Source organism: Eucalyptus grandis, chromosome 10, assembly GCF_016545825.1.
Source record: "Eucalyptus grandis isolate ANBG69807.140 chromosome 10, ASM1654582v1, whole genome shotgun sequence".
Taxonomy (NCBI): Eukaryota; Viridiplantae; Streptophyta; class Magnoliopsida; order Myrtales; family Myrtaceae; genus Eucalyptus; species Eucalyptus grandis.
Window position 1 is genome coordinate 19,015,305 of NC_052621.1, and position 13,355 is coordinate 19,028,659.

A 13,355-nucleotide genomic window follows, 5' to 3' on the forward strand; every position below is an offset into this window, starting at 1 on the left:
TTTTGGGAGACCCAAGAGCCAAATCTCCCATCATTACCAACTAGGAGTGTTTTCCTTTTAGACCTAGGGCTTTCTTCTTTAAAGAGCATCTGTTAAATCTCACTAAACCTTTCACTTTCACTCTCTCTCGTCTCTGAACCGATTCACTATGTTGCCGACCATTTTGTTTTTCAGTCGGACTGATCTTGGGTTCTCTATTTTGAGCAAATTATTGGTAATGTCTTTTTTCTTTGGCTAGACACCTCCTAGCTCAATTTTGCCCTCTTTTGCAAAAAAAAAGTCTAGCTGCTTCCCATATATTTCTTAACGTCCGTTCATAAGCGTCTGCTTGTTTCGTTTTCCAATCTCTTACAAATTCAATCTCTTTTCTTTCTAGGAGTTCGTTGATTGTACCTAGGTTTTTTCACACAAGTTCTCTCAGTTTTGCTCAAGGTGGAAGCTATGGAACATAAGAAGGTTGTGATCGCTCCTGAGAAGTTTTGCAATGATCCAAGGTAGGCTTGGCCAATTTCTATGTTTCCTTTCATTTTTTGAATGTAGTTAGTTTTTCGTATGCCGCTTGGTGAATCCTCCTCATTGTATACACGATTGTCTATGTAGATGTTGCTTTATTAGGTGGATCTTATGTGATCAAATGCCCTATTGTTAGTAGATTTTATGTGATCATATGCTATGTTGTTGTTTTGAATTTGTGATTTCTTAAGCGTTAATGTATTGAAGTACTATATGCTCAAATGTCAACTTCATCTCTCTGTGATCCGGGGAATAGAGCATCATACTACGCTTGCATTAAGCCCATCGCGTGCAGACGTAATCATTTGAATATATCTCATTCTCTTGGGAAGCACTAATCAACTATTTGAATTGACCTCTTCTCATTGTTAAGTTCCAAAGTATGTTTCGAACTTTTTCTAATTTTTCACGATTGTTCACGAAGTTCTCTCCTTCTAAGTGAAGCATGTACTGTATGTTGCAGGGTCTTGTGCCAAACTTGTTCTTGCACATACAAAGTGGGTATTGAGTAGGCAATCTTCCACCTTGATTTGTGTGTGAATAGATATTCCTGATATATTGATTTTAAATCGTTGTTTTTGTTGGACTTTATTATATCATATTTCCGTCTAAATTTGTTATGTGAATCAATATGCAAAATTTCATTTTATATTGATATTCCAAAATATGTCATGTTTGGATTACGTATGTTGCTGGTATTAACAATCGCACGATGATTAATATCTCGATTTTATTCTATATGTTACATTTGTTTTCCATCCCCCAATGAGTCTTCATCATTGAACCTCTTCCCCATATGCCCACACTTCTATTCGCAAGAGTTACAATCATCGTTCGAAAGACTGATAAGATCATTGCTTACAAAATAATAAAATAAAGACTATGCAATATTCTTATGAAATTACGGATCTCTCGTTCTTTTTACAATTCAATTTCCTCTCATGAAAATTCCGATAATAACTATTTAAATCACCTCCGCAATGCTTTCATTGTTTACCCTACGGAGAAAACAACTTCAATTCGAATCATTTTTACACATTCAATTCAAACTGTGGCGCCCTCTTTGCTTTGGTTGAAAGAAAAATGAAAATGACCCTTTGACATGCGGAAGGAAATGACAACACTTCGAGTGATACGATGTGCCAAGTTTATGTCCAACAATGACATTTTAGGCTTTAGCCATAGAAAGTCCTGTGGGACCTGACACGCAGGACCGATGGACACTGGAAGAAGATGTGAACGACGCTGTGTTGGGTACAAAAGCCAAACCCTACTTGGCAAGAACAAGCTTTCCATTGTTTTAGGGCATAAAATAAATGATTAATATCATGAAAAATCTAAAGTTTGTATATTTATGATAGGCTTATTATAAATTAATTTTTTTATTACAAAAAATTTCAAATCGATATACCTATGACAAATCTATCTCAAATAATCACGAAAATTCTAAACCTGTATACTTGTAATAAATTTATCCCAACCTGATATATTTATGACAAATATACCATTTGTCAAAGTGAACTAATCCCATAAAAAAACCATAAAAATAGTATGAATGTGATAAATAGAGAGTAAAATCCCAAACTGGTGTGCTAGTCAACTATTATATGTCATCGAATTTAGCAATTTGATAGTGAAATTTAATGAAAACTTACAAATGATAATTTTGTCACAAATACACAAGTTAGAGATAAATTTGTTTTTGATGGTCAAAAAATTAATATGGAAGAATTTGAAAGATCTGTTTGTTATTTGGCTTGATGCAACTTTGAAAATTAGTTGCTCTAAGGTTATGATCAAATTAAAAGCTAAACATCGACTATTTTTTTAACATGTAACATTTAACAAGAAATCACACATTAAGATAGTGTCATTCTTTCCCGGAACGATCCATAAAAACACAAAACTATAGAAGGAATTTTATAACGAGCATTGTATTATGTTAAATCATTTGAAGGAAATCATCCATGATAAAATATACTTTGTTATAATTATAATTAAGCTTTGACACACATAAAGTAAAATATACTTTTTTTTTTAAATTAAATAATATTATTTGATATTGAATATTTTGAAAATTTCCAAATATATCGTTATAAATACCAGTCAAAAAGAGAATGTCGTAAAATAAAATAAAAATAGTCAAAAATGAAACAACTGTATCGTCTAGGTTTTCATAAACTATCCCATTGTACACTTTAATATCTTATATTTCAATATCTTCAAAGTTTTCGAGCAACTCTTTGACGATATTAAACAAAGTTTTGTGGTAATTTTTTTTAATATCTTCCATAAGGAATGAGGGATGTGATTGATGTTTCTGTACATTAGGACCTATTTACAAGCTAAACACAATTGGTTAATATTACTTGAAACATTAGCTGAATAATGAGTGCACCAAACATACCTGGAAACAATAATGACAATGGTTAAACAAAAGCATCATCATTATCATTCCCGTAACGAACAGTAGGCACATACATGCTGATGATGCATTAGACTATTTAATGTGCAGCACCGTGATTTGGAATGCGCTGGGATGGAGAGGGGAAGGCGGCAACTTTCTCTAACCCAACCTCATCATTATGCAAAATATGGATGCCCTTTTCATTTCTGTCTAAAAATCATGAAAACGTAAGAAGTCCTCTGGGTTAATTTTGCATAAATTCTTCATCCATAATTTCTAAATGAAATCCATTTTATTAGGATTCTTTGGAATTGCCATTTAATTAGTTGATTTTTTTTTTTTGTTTGCTCAAGGGATAATGATCCCGACGTCATTTACTTGTGCAAGATAAAATGTTAGATTGTAAGGCCATGCATTTGTAAGCGGATAATGGGGTCTAAAAGAATTAGTCAAAATGCGAAATTCACCCTGGAATTATTTATTAATTTCGGAAAAAAGAAGGGGAAAAATTCACTCTTTTTCCCTCTTTTCAAAACAAATTCTCAACCCCAGACAATTTATCAAGCGCGGAGTCAGCGTTTGACCACGTGATGGCAAGCGGCCATTGAGGCAGGGCTCCACGTCAGCACGGGGAAAGCCCGAACCAAAACGTGACCATCCGGCACCCTCACTAAATTCACAACGCGCGTGCCCCGAACTCCCGCCGAAGCCGCGCGTGGAACTGGGGGCATCGCCACGTCAGAATCAGGGAAAATATCGATTTTTCCTCTCCCTCTTCCGTAGGTTTTTTTTTTCCCTCTCATCTTTTCTTGCCGAAGAAGGTACCAGTCGGTTACAAAACTCTTCGGAGGCGCTCCGCCGATCGCTCACTCTCGCTTTTTGGCGGTTTTCTCCCGCTCCGGCCACTCCCTCTCGCTCAGCCGCCGCCGCCCCACGCCGATCTCCGTCGCCTCCCCCGCGGCTCAGTGATCTCCCCTCCCTACGTACGGACTGGTGAGTGAACTGATCCCATCTGCTATTTCCGTTTTCGCCTTCAATTATCTCCGATAGATCGCGCACTTGGATAGTCTCATCTCAGCTCGCTCTGCGGCAATCTGGTTTCGACGATTTTCCGATCAATTCCATGCCCTCCGCGGCCGGTCGGGAGAACGAAATAAGGGGATGATTAGAGTGGAGGAATTAGAGATTCTCCAAATTTCCAAATTTTTGCGATTCTATGAGTTTCTTCATGTGTGGAGGTTGATTGAATCGCGGCTGGTTCGGTTCATTGTTAATGATGCTACTTAATGTAGATAGGACTCCGTGTTTCTTTTTCAAATTCCAATCTCAGACTGCTGATGTGATGTTCGCGAAGGTTTTACGTGCTTATTGTATTCTATAAAGTTGGGTGGTTTTATGTGATGTGATTTCCAGATTTTTGCAATTCGATGAATTTCGTCGTGTGTGGAGGTTGATTGAATCGTAGCTGGTTTATTATTAATGATTTTACTTAATGTAGATATGACTGTGTTTCTTTTTCCAATTCCAATCTCAGACTGTTATAAGCAAGCTGACGTGATGTTCGTTGGTTAAAGATCGATGCTTGAGTTATTTTGGTTAAGATTGGGTGATTTTAAATTTTCCTTATGAAGTATGTAAGTTGTCGTTCGAGGAGATATGGTATTGTGCCAATTGTTCTTGGAGATTTGATGGTCATATCTTAGGTTGTCATGATGTGGGAGGGACATAATTTGTTTGCCGGACATACAATGGCTCTTAAAGGTTTCGGGCCCTGTTACGCATTTTTTTTTCTCCTTTTCTGTCGAGAGTCGCTTGTTTAATTATATCTGAGAAATTGGTTCTCCCAATGGGTTCGTAAATATCAGCTAATTTGCAGGTCAGTGACAATGTGATAGAAATATTTGTGATTTGGGTTGAGAAGTTTGGTGGTAATTGGATTTGTTCACTTTAGCTAGGATATATTTGTGCTTTTCGAAACTGTGATTTGAACACAGCAACCATATTTGGACTACAGATCCGTGCAAAAAAACCCTTCAAGAGCAAGCAACGAAGCATAAGGTGGTCATGCTCATTCCCGAGGAGCTACGCAATCACCTCTCTTTCGTTTTGTTTCGTTTTTTATTAGGTAGAATTTATGTGATCAATTACTCTATTGTCTCAATTTCCATCCGTATCTCTTTGTTGTGAAGGAGTCCATGCAAGCGTCAATTGAAGATGGAAGGAAGCAGAAAGTATCATCCCATAGCTTTTTCTCTTTTCTTGTGAGTGCGCTGGATTGATTTTGATATATCGATTTTTTATTTTTTTTTGTGTGTGTTAAGTGGCTGTTTGTTCTTAAATATAGGGAGGATTTTAGGAAGCGTCGAATGGAGGAGTTCGAATCTACAGTGAGTTTCGGAACTCTAATTCTTGAATTGAGTCGATCTGATTAAGTCTCAATTCTTGGTGGCATGCAGCTCCAAAAAGATGCTCCAAAGGAGTGGGATTCCCTGCTTGAAGAGGTAAGATACCGCTTGTCAATGCAATATTAGCTCACAAAAGCTGTAAAGCCCAAGAATAAAAACCAATTCGATTGAATACAATTAATATTGATTCAGCCTTACTGTTTATGCAGGAGAAGATGACGTATCAAAAGAAAGCCATGGAGAGAGTTGCATCCCTTATGAAAGGTCTGGAGATATATAACAAGCTGGGGGTTGAAGCTGCGGACTAAACTTCATACACCTTAAAGTTCATAGGGAGAAAAGAGAATTTTTGGAGGTCCTTATACTCATTATAAGCCTAGCATTGAATATACTGGGTATTCACCTTATCAATATCTCAAATCAAGGATAGGTTCTATTTAGTGCTTAACTGAAATGGGCACTCCGATCGAACCGAGAACCTTTTGTCAGGCTATTGTTCTCTTGTTTTGTTCCCTAAAACTTATGGAGTAAGACATGGGTTTCTCAATAAGATAAATTCTTTTGATTACATGATGAAGCAGCTAAATGATCCCAGCAAGAATTTTTGGTACATTTTTAGGTAATTTCCTCTGTTTATTGCGTCATGATTTTTTCTCTTACTAGGGTTTCTGCAGCCTGCATAGAATAACGTAAAAGGTTTAGATGATGGTTGTCACACCAATGGAATTGGAATGCTTTCGCAAATTTTATGCGCCTGCCGGTTTGATTGGTGTTGTAAAACCCATTGCGCCCTGCTTATGAAATGTGTTGTGCCCGCAATTGATTTTTTTATGCCGCCTTCTTTTTGCAGAAATTTATGTGCTGTTAAGGTGGCCTGAGAAATTATGTGGACCCTGTCCTTTACGAAGATCCAGAGGTTGACCTCTCCAGTTGTTTCGGCCAACCAACTCTTTCCATGTCTTTCGTCTTGAAATTTGGTTTTATTATGTGTTTTTGACTTAGTCTTGCCCTCTTCTGGCCAAGGCTTATCTGATTTTCTACGTTGGAGATGTCTAGTAATTTGGCCATCGTGTGCAGCTTCCCGTTGGTTGATTCACTACTGAACTGCCCTCTCTACACACGAAGTTCTTCACTTGGAATGTGGATAGGCAAAGGTTAGCGAGAATTCTTAGCTGACGTCAAAATACGAGGATTTTGCCTGTGGACGTATGAACATACAAGAGATTGATGATTGAATACCATATGGATGGGCATAGTTTGCCTTTTGCAAGCACCAATTGTCTCCACGCTTGATTGTAATTCTTCACCAAGAGTCCCTTCGTTGTATCATCAACCATCTTGTCACTGCTCACAAAGCTCACAGACATTGCTCTATAAGGAATTAGGATAGGTGTCCCGAACCTAGCTCTGTGCAGGCAGTCAGGCACTTAGGGTGCCTGGGTTTTAGAGATTCATATCCGGCTACGGGAAAATGATCAGAGGATCACAGGTTCAAGACTCATCGTTGGATGAATAGTACGTCCATCTCAGGATCCTCTAGCTCCCACGAGCCGTCCTATATCTGAACCATCCTTCTGTTCATCATCACCCACCACTCGTCCGGCACCAGATACTCATCCCTAAGGAACGAGTGGTGCTTGTTCACCGGTGCCATGTCCCTCTTCACTTCCAGCTTGAATCCTCCTTTCGTCCCTTGCCTCCCCGCCAACCCATGCAAATACGCCTCTAGTGAATGCCAATTGTAAATGTTCTTGAGGTACTTGAGGTACTTGGACAGTTGAGTGTTGATAAGCAACTCTTGTCCGGCGTCAAAGTACCCTGTCACTGGGACCTTCAGACCATGTCGGGCAAGTTGGCAGTGCGCAGGAGGCGCAGGCTTGGGATGGAGTTGGCAATATTGCAGAATTTGAGATTTCCTACACGGGGGCTCGGGGGAGGGTGTTGTGATTGGATGCCGCACGACCTGTTGTAACCGTTCCAAGCTATGCTGATAGCATTCAGCGATGCAAGCGCTGCTCCTAGGCTGTGGCCCGCAATGGTTATGCTGATTTTCCTCCTGCTTGTATTGGTCAACCAACCACTGCACTTCCGTCAGGACCTGGAATTTCGGGTGAAGAAACCATCAGAAACACCGCGACTGCGAGAGCAACACCTAGAAACACAGTAGAGAAAACATGAGCTACATGAGGTATAATGAGTTTTGCACCAAATTCTCTCTTCAATGCTTTGATGAGGACGACACTTACCTGCTTCCTGGCACTGGTTTTATTGAACCCTGAGTGAGGATCGTCCGAGGTGTAGACGGAGGGGAACCCGCTGTGCACTTTAGGAATTATACCATCAACATCGTTTGCGACTGCATCTGCGGCGGTGTCTGCATCTGCATCAGGGTGTTTGCCCCAAGTATCTTTGTAGCGGGCGTCAACGGAAAATTGAAATCGCTAGCCGATTCCAGGACCTAAATAGTATCTCTCTAGGCGATCAATATATCCCTTCGTCCCAACACAGCCTTGCCTTGGTCAGTCGCCCCTGCAACATACCCTGCCCAGTTCGACTCCTTGTTCCAGGCTTCCCTGGACAGGACCACAGCAAAAAACATCCGGGAACCTCGACGGAAGATGTCGCGTATAAGCACTTGGTGGTAGTGTACTCAAAAGGGTTGGCGATTGACAAGCCGACCTTCGAGAACAAATCTTTCAAGCCGTACTGGCTGTCGCCGGCATACTTGGACTTGACCTCGGCGTTGAATGTGTCGTGAGTTGCTTAGGCCCGTTTGCCATAGTGGATGAGGTACCGCCTCAGGTCGAGGTCCAGGAGGTCCAGGAGGTTCTTCCAGTTGTTCTGACCACTTAACTCCCTCCATCTCTCTAGTATTTGCTTAAACATCGGACTGAATCAGATGAAATCAATCCTCCTCCTACGCTTACTCAGTCCCAAAAGCCCAAGTACTCGTTCCAAAAATTGATGGTTCAAAGTCAAGTTCAGCTTGTATGACGATCTGATGGGGCGTGCAAATCCTGGAGGTTGGCTGAAACATGAACTTTGGTCAACCTAGCAATATGCGGATTATTGTCGTTCACGGTATTTTGGTGGGGTTTCGTTGGAGCGTGGCGTTATTGCCATCATCTGTTTTGCATGACTACATCACCAAGACGATACGCAAATTCTCAGGACTTCCCATTACCGTTTTGTCTCCATGCTATTAAGTCCAGATGTGTAGAGCTTGCAGTTTGCGTTGTTGATGTGTTGTAACCGTGCACATAACTCGTATAAGTTCGTTCTCAACATTCGTTAATATAAATCTTTACAATACAAATTTAAAAGAGAATCACAATAAAATCGCAGCATCATATTTAAGTTTCCTGTCTACCACGTATCATGTTCGTATCAATGCCTGTATTCTACTCCAAAAAAAATAGGAAGTACCCGATTAGACAGAGGGAAGATGCTAGTCCTATTGATCAAAATGGGTGCGTTTGGTTTAGCATTCCTAAGGGGCTTTCAGCCTCCAAAATCCCTTGGAGAAATGATAGACCGTTTGTCAACCATTTTGAAGTAGCTTTCAAGTAAAAATCAGCATTGTGAAATTGAAAGTCCAATGCTACTAAGATAATCTCTTGCTTGGACCTCCGATCCCTCGTTGAGATTTATCCTTGATTATTATCTTTCTGCTCATTTGCTTTGCTTGGTGAATCCTTGTTCTACTTTTGCCGTTAATTCCTTGTTTGGATTGTATTGGACATGGCGACTTAAATAAGTCCCTGGAACTTATATCGATGATATAGTTCAGTGTGTGCTGTGTTAATGAATAATCAAGTAACACTTAAATTCGATCCCTCCATCTCTTCCTTGGTCGACTGTCGCATTACTTTATTTGTAGGATCATGGCTTAGTAAAAAATGAATTATTTTTACTCATCCTTCTTTCAATGTTTTGTAATTTTCTCATCTTATTAGGGGTTGTAATAATGATGAGTTGTTCGGTTGCAAAGTAAGACATTAAACATGCAACATGATCATGGTTTGGTAACTGTATTACGGTATGATGTTTTCCAAGGTAAATCCACTAAAGAGCAAGTAGGGAGCCCCAACAATTTACACATTGAGGGAGGAGGCATCAGTCTTTAAAGCATTGGTTGATGGACTTACATTTTTAGGGACAATTAATTGTGCCGGTCCCCAGTGAAATTAGCTGCATTGAGCAGCAATGAGCCGTCCGTCTCCAAATCTAAATCCGAATATCAATGATCTTTCTTCAAAGTTTAGAACACCAGGAAGAATGTCCTCATCCCCCTAGACTTGATGTTGGCAACACAACGAGAATTGCGAGAAAACTAAAAGCTTCTTTACCTTGCATTTTCGCTTGCATGGATGATCAGGGCATGCTAATTTATACACAGTCAAATTTCAATCCAAACAGTTCAGGGATTTTCGTATAAGAAAATAGACGGGTAGTCGATTTGTCAATGTAAAATTTCCCGCAATGAATCGATGAAGATTAGATGGGCAAAAGAACGCTTCAAGTGCCATAACTTTGCCCAAAGGACACTTAAGTGCCATAACTTACGAAAATGTATACTTAAGTGCCACATTCGAAGAAAACGGACCACTTGAGTGCCACTCCGGACAAAGTTCGACAAAACGCCGATGTGGCAATTTTCCGACAAAGCGCGCTCAAAACGACGTCATTTTGCACACCGACGTGGCCAAATAATACAAAAACGGCGTCGTTTTGGACCGACGTGGTAAAAAAAAAATAAATAATTAATTAATTAAATTTAATTAAAAATTAAATTTAATTAAAATATTTAAAAATAATAATTTTAAATTTAAAAAAATTAAAAGAAAAAAGGAAAGGAGGGGAGGCAGCCGAGGGAGGCTAAGGGATCGGCGCCACCGCCGCCGCTACCGCCACCGCCGCCCAGCCATTGTCGCGGAAGGGCTTGGGCGACGGCGGTGGGAGGGTTGGCCGGGGTCTCCGGGCCACTGGCCGAGGCCGGCGACCCCGGCCAACCGACGGCGAGGGCTTGCGAGCCCTCGCCCCGATCGGGGAGGCTCATAGCCCCTCACCCAAATCCGGCGAGGGCGGTGGCCCTCGCCCTGGGTGGCCAAGGGTTGCTTACCTCGCCGGATCCGGGTGAGGGCCGCGACCCTCCCAGTTTGTGGCCAATGGCAAGGGCTCGCGAGCCCTCGCTGCGGCCGACCAGTCACCGGCCCCTAGCCAAGGCCTCGGTGACCCCACCCGACCCTCCCCCGCCGTTGCCGGCCCTTCTTGGCGGCGGCGGGGCGACGACGGGGCCGAGGGCTAATCCCTTAGCCGCCTCCCCCTTTCCTTTTTTTTTTATAAATTTTTATAAATTTTTAAATTATAAATTTTTTAAATTTCAACTAAATTTAATTTTAAATTTAATTTAATTAATTTTTTTATTATTTTTTTACCACGTCGCCCCAAAACGACGTCGTTTTTGCATTATTTGGCCACGTCAGTGTGCAAAATGGCGTCGTTTTGGGCTCGGTTCGCCGGAAAAATGCCATGTCGACATTTTGGCCGGACTTTGGCCGGATTGGCACTCAAGTGATCCTTTTTTACTCCGATTTTGGCACTTAAGTGTACATTTTGTAAGTTATGGCACTTAAGTGTCCCTTTGTGCAAAGTTAAGGCACTTCAGGGGTCCGCACGTCAGATTAGATGTGGTGACTCATTTGTGGCCAAGTATATCCTCCAACTTCATTTTCCTCTGCCACATTTGGATTGTACATATAAAGAGAAGCACCAAATTTTCAAAGAGATGCATATATATGACGAGGTACATCGATCACAAATGAAGCAGAGTAAGGTAGAAGATGTAATAACTATAACTATCATCTAGAGGGAAGTGAATAGGTGATTGTGCATAAATGAAAGAATTTAAACAAATATTACAATGAGACAACTTTTGATGAAGTGGTCAAATCTTACCAGCACAATTCTACTACAATAAATAGAAGAGTAAGGGATAAAGAATTGTATACTCAAGATTATAGTAGTTCAGCTTTTGTAAGCTTACGTTTACTCTCCAGCACTATAGCCTATTAGCTAAAATCCACTAGAAAAACCGATCGGAGGTTACAAGTCTTGAGCTTTGAGCACTCAAGTTTGTGTAAACAGCTCCTCACACTCTCAGCCTCTAAAAGGTTTACACAATATGCTCAACAGAGGCAGATGTCTAAGATCACAAAACACTCTTCAGACTTTAGAATTAAAAGCTTCAATTCTCGTGAATGCGAATTTTATCCCTTCAGCTTCGAGACCGCCTCTTATATTCTCGTGAATGCAAATTCTATCCTTTCAGCTTTGAGACCTCCTCTTATATTCTCGTGAATGTGAATTCTATCCCTTCAGCTTCAAGACCTCCTCTTATATTCCTTCAGGTCCAAGCTACCCATAGGACATATCTTCAAAAGGATCATCCAGCCAATTTACCTATTGGTTTTAGATTTGGTTGAGAAGATTTGATTGCCTCAGGATTGCCAATGGTGAAGCTTCCCATATGTTCTGCCGCTCATACAATAATTCGGGTTTCCAAAAGTTGAGTGTTTATAAATGGAAAGAATGTTTCGCCTCTAATAAGAAATTCCAGGAAGATTGAATCTCTGATAGATATTAGGAAGACTTTCCTTTCGAAACTTCTTATAAAAATGGCAAGGAATCTAACCAATCGCCATTAGCCGTTGCACGAATGTATTTGACTCATTCCCAGCTGTTTGACAAAATATATAAGGAATGAAGAATAAACCACGACTCGATTCTAATTGATATAGCCCGATCTTATTTCATCAAACTTTCCACATGAAAATACTTTTTGTTAGAAATAAGATCTCTAAGTTTTGTCAATCATCGAAACCATTTAGGGAATGTTTTCTCAATAATCTCCCCATTTTTTTATGATGACAAAACTTGCACGAGCAGAATTTTTAAGAAGATAAAAAAAAATTGTGAAACTTTAATAGCTCTTGAATAAAGCCAATTTTGAAATGAGGCACTATCAAATTATAAGAATATCCGCATCAATAGAATTTTAGCAAAGCTCTTATAGCTAATATTTTGAATTTAAAGATAAGGGATAAGAAAAATTTAACCAATCCCCTTAGTTTTTGCGATGCTTGGAGTCTTTAGAGAACCTGCAGAAAAGTGTTAGTGTAGTAAAGTTTGCAATCTTAATTCTGCTGGTCCACTTTCTCCCCATTTTTGTCAACAATAAAAAATACACTAGATAAAGTACAATATTATGGGCAAACCAAAGTACGAAGATTAGTTTAACAAAACAATCCACAATCATTACAAACCAAACGATAAAACAATCTAAACTTCGAGAAATAATGCAATCATAGAAAATTATTTAGAAGAGGATGGTTAGTTTAGGTTAGGGTCTGGAATGAGAGCTAGAGACGGAATTGGAGCAGGAGGTGGAATTCTATATTTTGGAGGCAGTTGAACAAGAACATAGTATTGTATATTTTCTAAAGTACGCTCCATGATGTCCAGCGCTTCAAGCTGAGTTCATAGGAAGACATTTAAGTTCTTCAAATCTCTCTCCATCCTATCCTTATACTCCATCATTCTAAGTAGAGTACGCAGAAATAACATGTCTCCACTGCTATCAATGACAGGAATTCTTGAAGGGTCAGTTTCTACCCCAAGTTTTATCACCATATTAATGTCCTCTTACCTCTATCTAGTAGTTTCAGACTCCTCTTCAACACTTGTAACTCATTTCCCTTTATCTAGCATAACTAAATCAGAAGAATGATTAGGATCAGCAATTTGCTCACCAATTATGCTAGGAGTTCTAGTAGGGATGGAAGGTAATTCAGTTGCAAGGGCATTTTCAACAATAGGTTCTAGAGCTAGAGGAGTGTCCACATGAATTTCCTGAGTAACTAGAAAATTAGGAAGAACTCTAGTCATTACGTCAGATATTTCTGAATATTCTTGAATAACATTAGTACTATCAATGGCTCCTTTGTCAGCATCATTAGGATCTTCTACAT

The 13,355-nt window shown here is 39.9% G+C and overlaps 2 protein-coding genes and 1 long non-coding RNA gene across 3 annotated transcripts; 2 read left to right on the top strand and 1 right to left on the bottom strand.

The window, feature by feature from the left end:
• Window positions 1–380: 380 nt before the first annotated feature.
• LOC104440869 lies at window positions 381–1,162 on the top strand. Its single transcript, XR_724776.2, has 2 exons — window positions 381–494; window positions 977–1,162. It is a non-coding gene; the product is annotated as an uncharacterized LOC104440869 (long non-coding RNA).
• A 2,580-nt stretch (window positions 1,163–3,742) lies between these two features.
• Window positions 3,743–5,780, top strand: LOC104440863 (high mobility group B protein 7-like). The gene is made up of 5 exons (XM_018865054.2): window positions 3,743–3,913; window positions 5,110–5,181; window positions 5,265–5,307; window positions 5,377–5,421; window positions 5,535–5,780. Exons 2-5 carry the CDS (start codon window positions 5,135–5,137, stop codon window positions 5,631–5,633), a joined length of 234 nt encoding a protein of 77 aa, XP_018720599.2. The 5' UTR covers window positions 3,743–3,913; window positions 5,110–5,134; the 3' UTR covers window positions 5,634–5,780.
• A 1,100-nt stretch (window positions 5,781–6,880) lies between these two features.
• On the bottom strand, window positions 6,881–7,924 carry LOC104456873 (phospholipase A1-II 1-like). Its single transcript, XM_039302867.1, has 3 exons — window positions 7,840–7,924; window positions 7,572–7,705; window positions 6,881–7,423 (listed from the first exon to the last, which is right to left on the bottom strand). The coding sequence occupies exons 1-3, from the start codon at window positions 7,922–7,924 to the stop codon at window positions 6,881–6,883; spliced, it is 762 nt and encodes a 253-aa protein (XP_039158801.1).
• Between the last annotated feature and the right edge of the window lie 5,431 nt (window positions 7,925–13,355).

What these genes read in the sequence shown, in the direction of transcription:
- LOC104440863 (XM_018865054.2), top strand. Translation starts at nt 5,135, where the DNA reads ATGGAAGGAAGCAGAAAGTATCATCCCATAGCTTTTTCTCTTTTCTT. An exon ending in ATAGCTTTTTCTCTTTTCTT is followed by an intron (nt 5,182 to 5,264) that starts GTGAGTGCGCTG and finishes TCTTAAATATAG; the next exon opens with GGAGGATTTTAGGAAGCGTC. An exon ending in GGGATTCCCTGCTTGAAGAG is followed by an intron (nt 5,422 to 5,534) that starts GTAAGATACCGC and finishes CTGTTTATGCAG; the next exon opens with GAGAAGATGACGTATCAAAA.
- LOC104456873 (XM_039302867.1), bottom strand. Translation starts at nt 7,924, where the DNA reads ATGTTTTTTGCTGTGGTCCTGTCCAGGGAAGCCTGGAACAAGGAGTCG. An exon ending in TGCAGGGGCGACTGACCAAG is followed by an intron (nt 7,706 to 7,839) that starts GCAAGGCTGTGT and finishes ACCCTGATGCAG; the next exon opens with ATGCAGACACCGCCGCAGAT. An exon ending in AAACCAGTGCCAGGAAGCAG is followed by an intron (nt 7,424 to 7,571) that starts GTAAGTGTCGTC and finishes CCGAAATTCCAG; the next exon opens with GTCCTGACGGAAGTGCAGTG.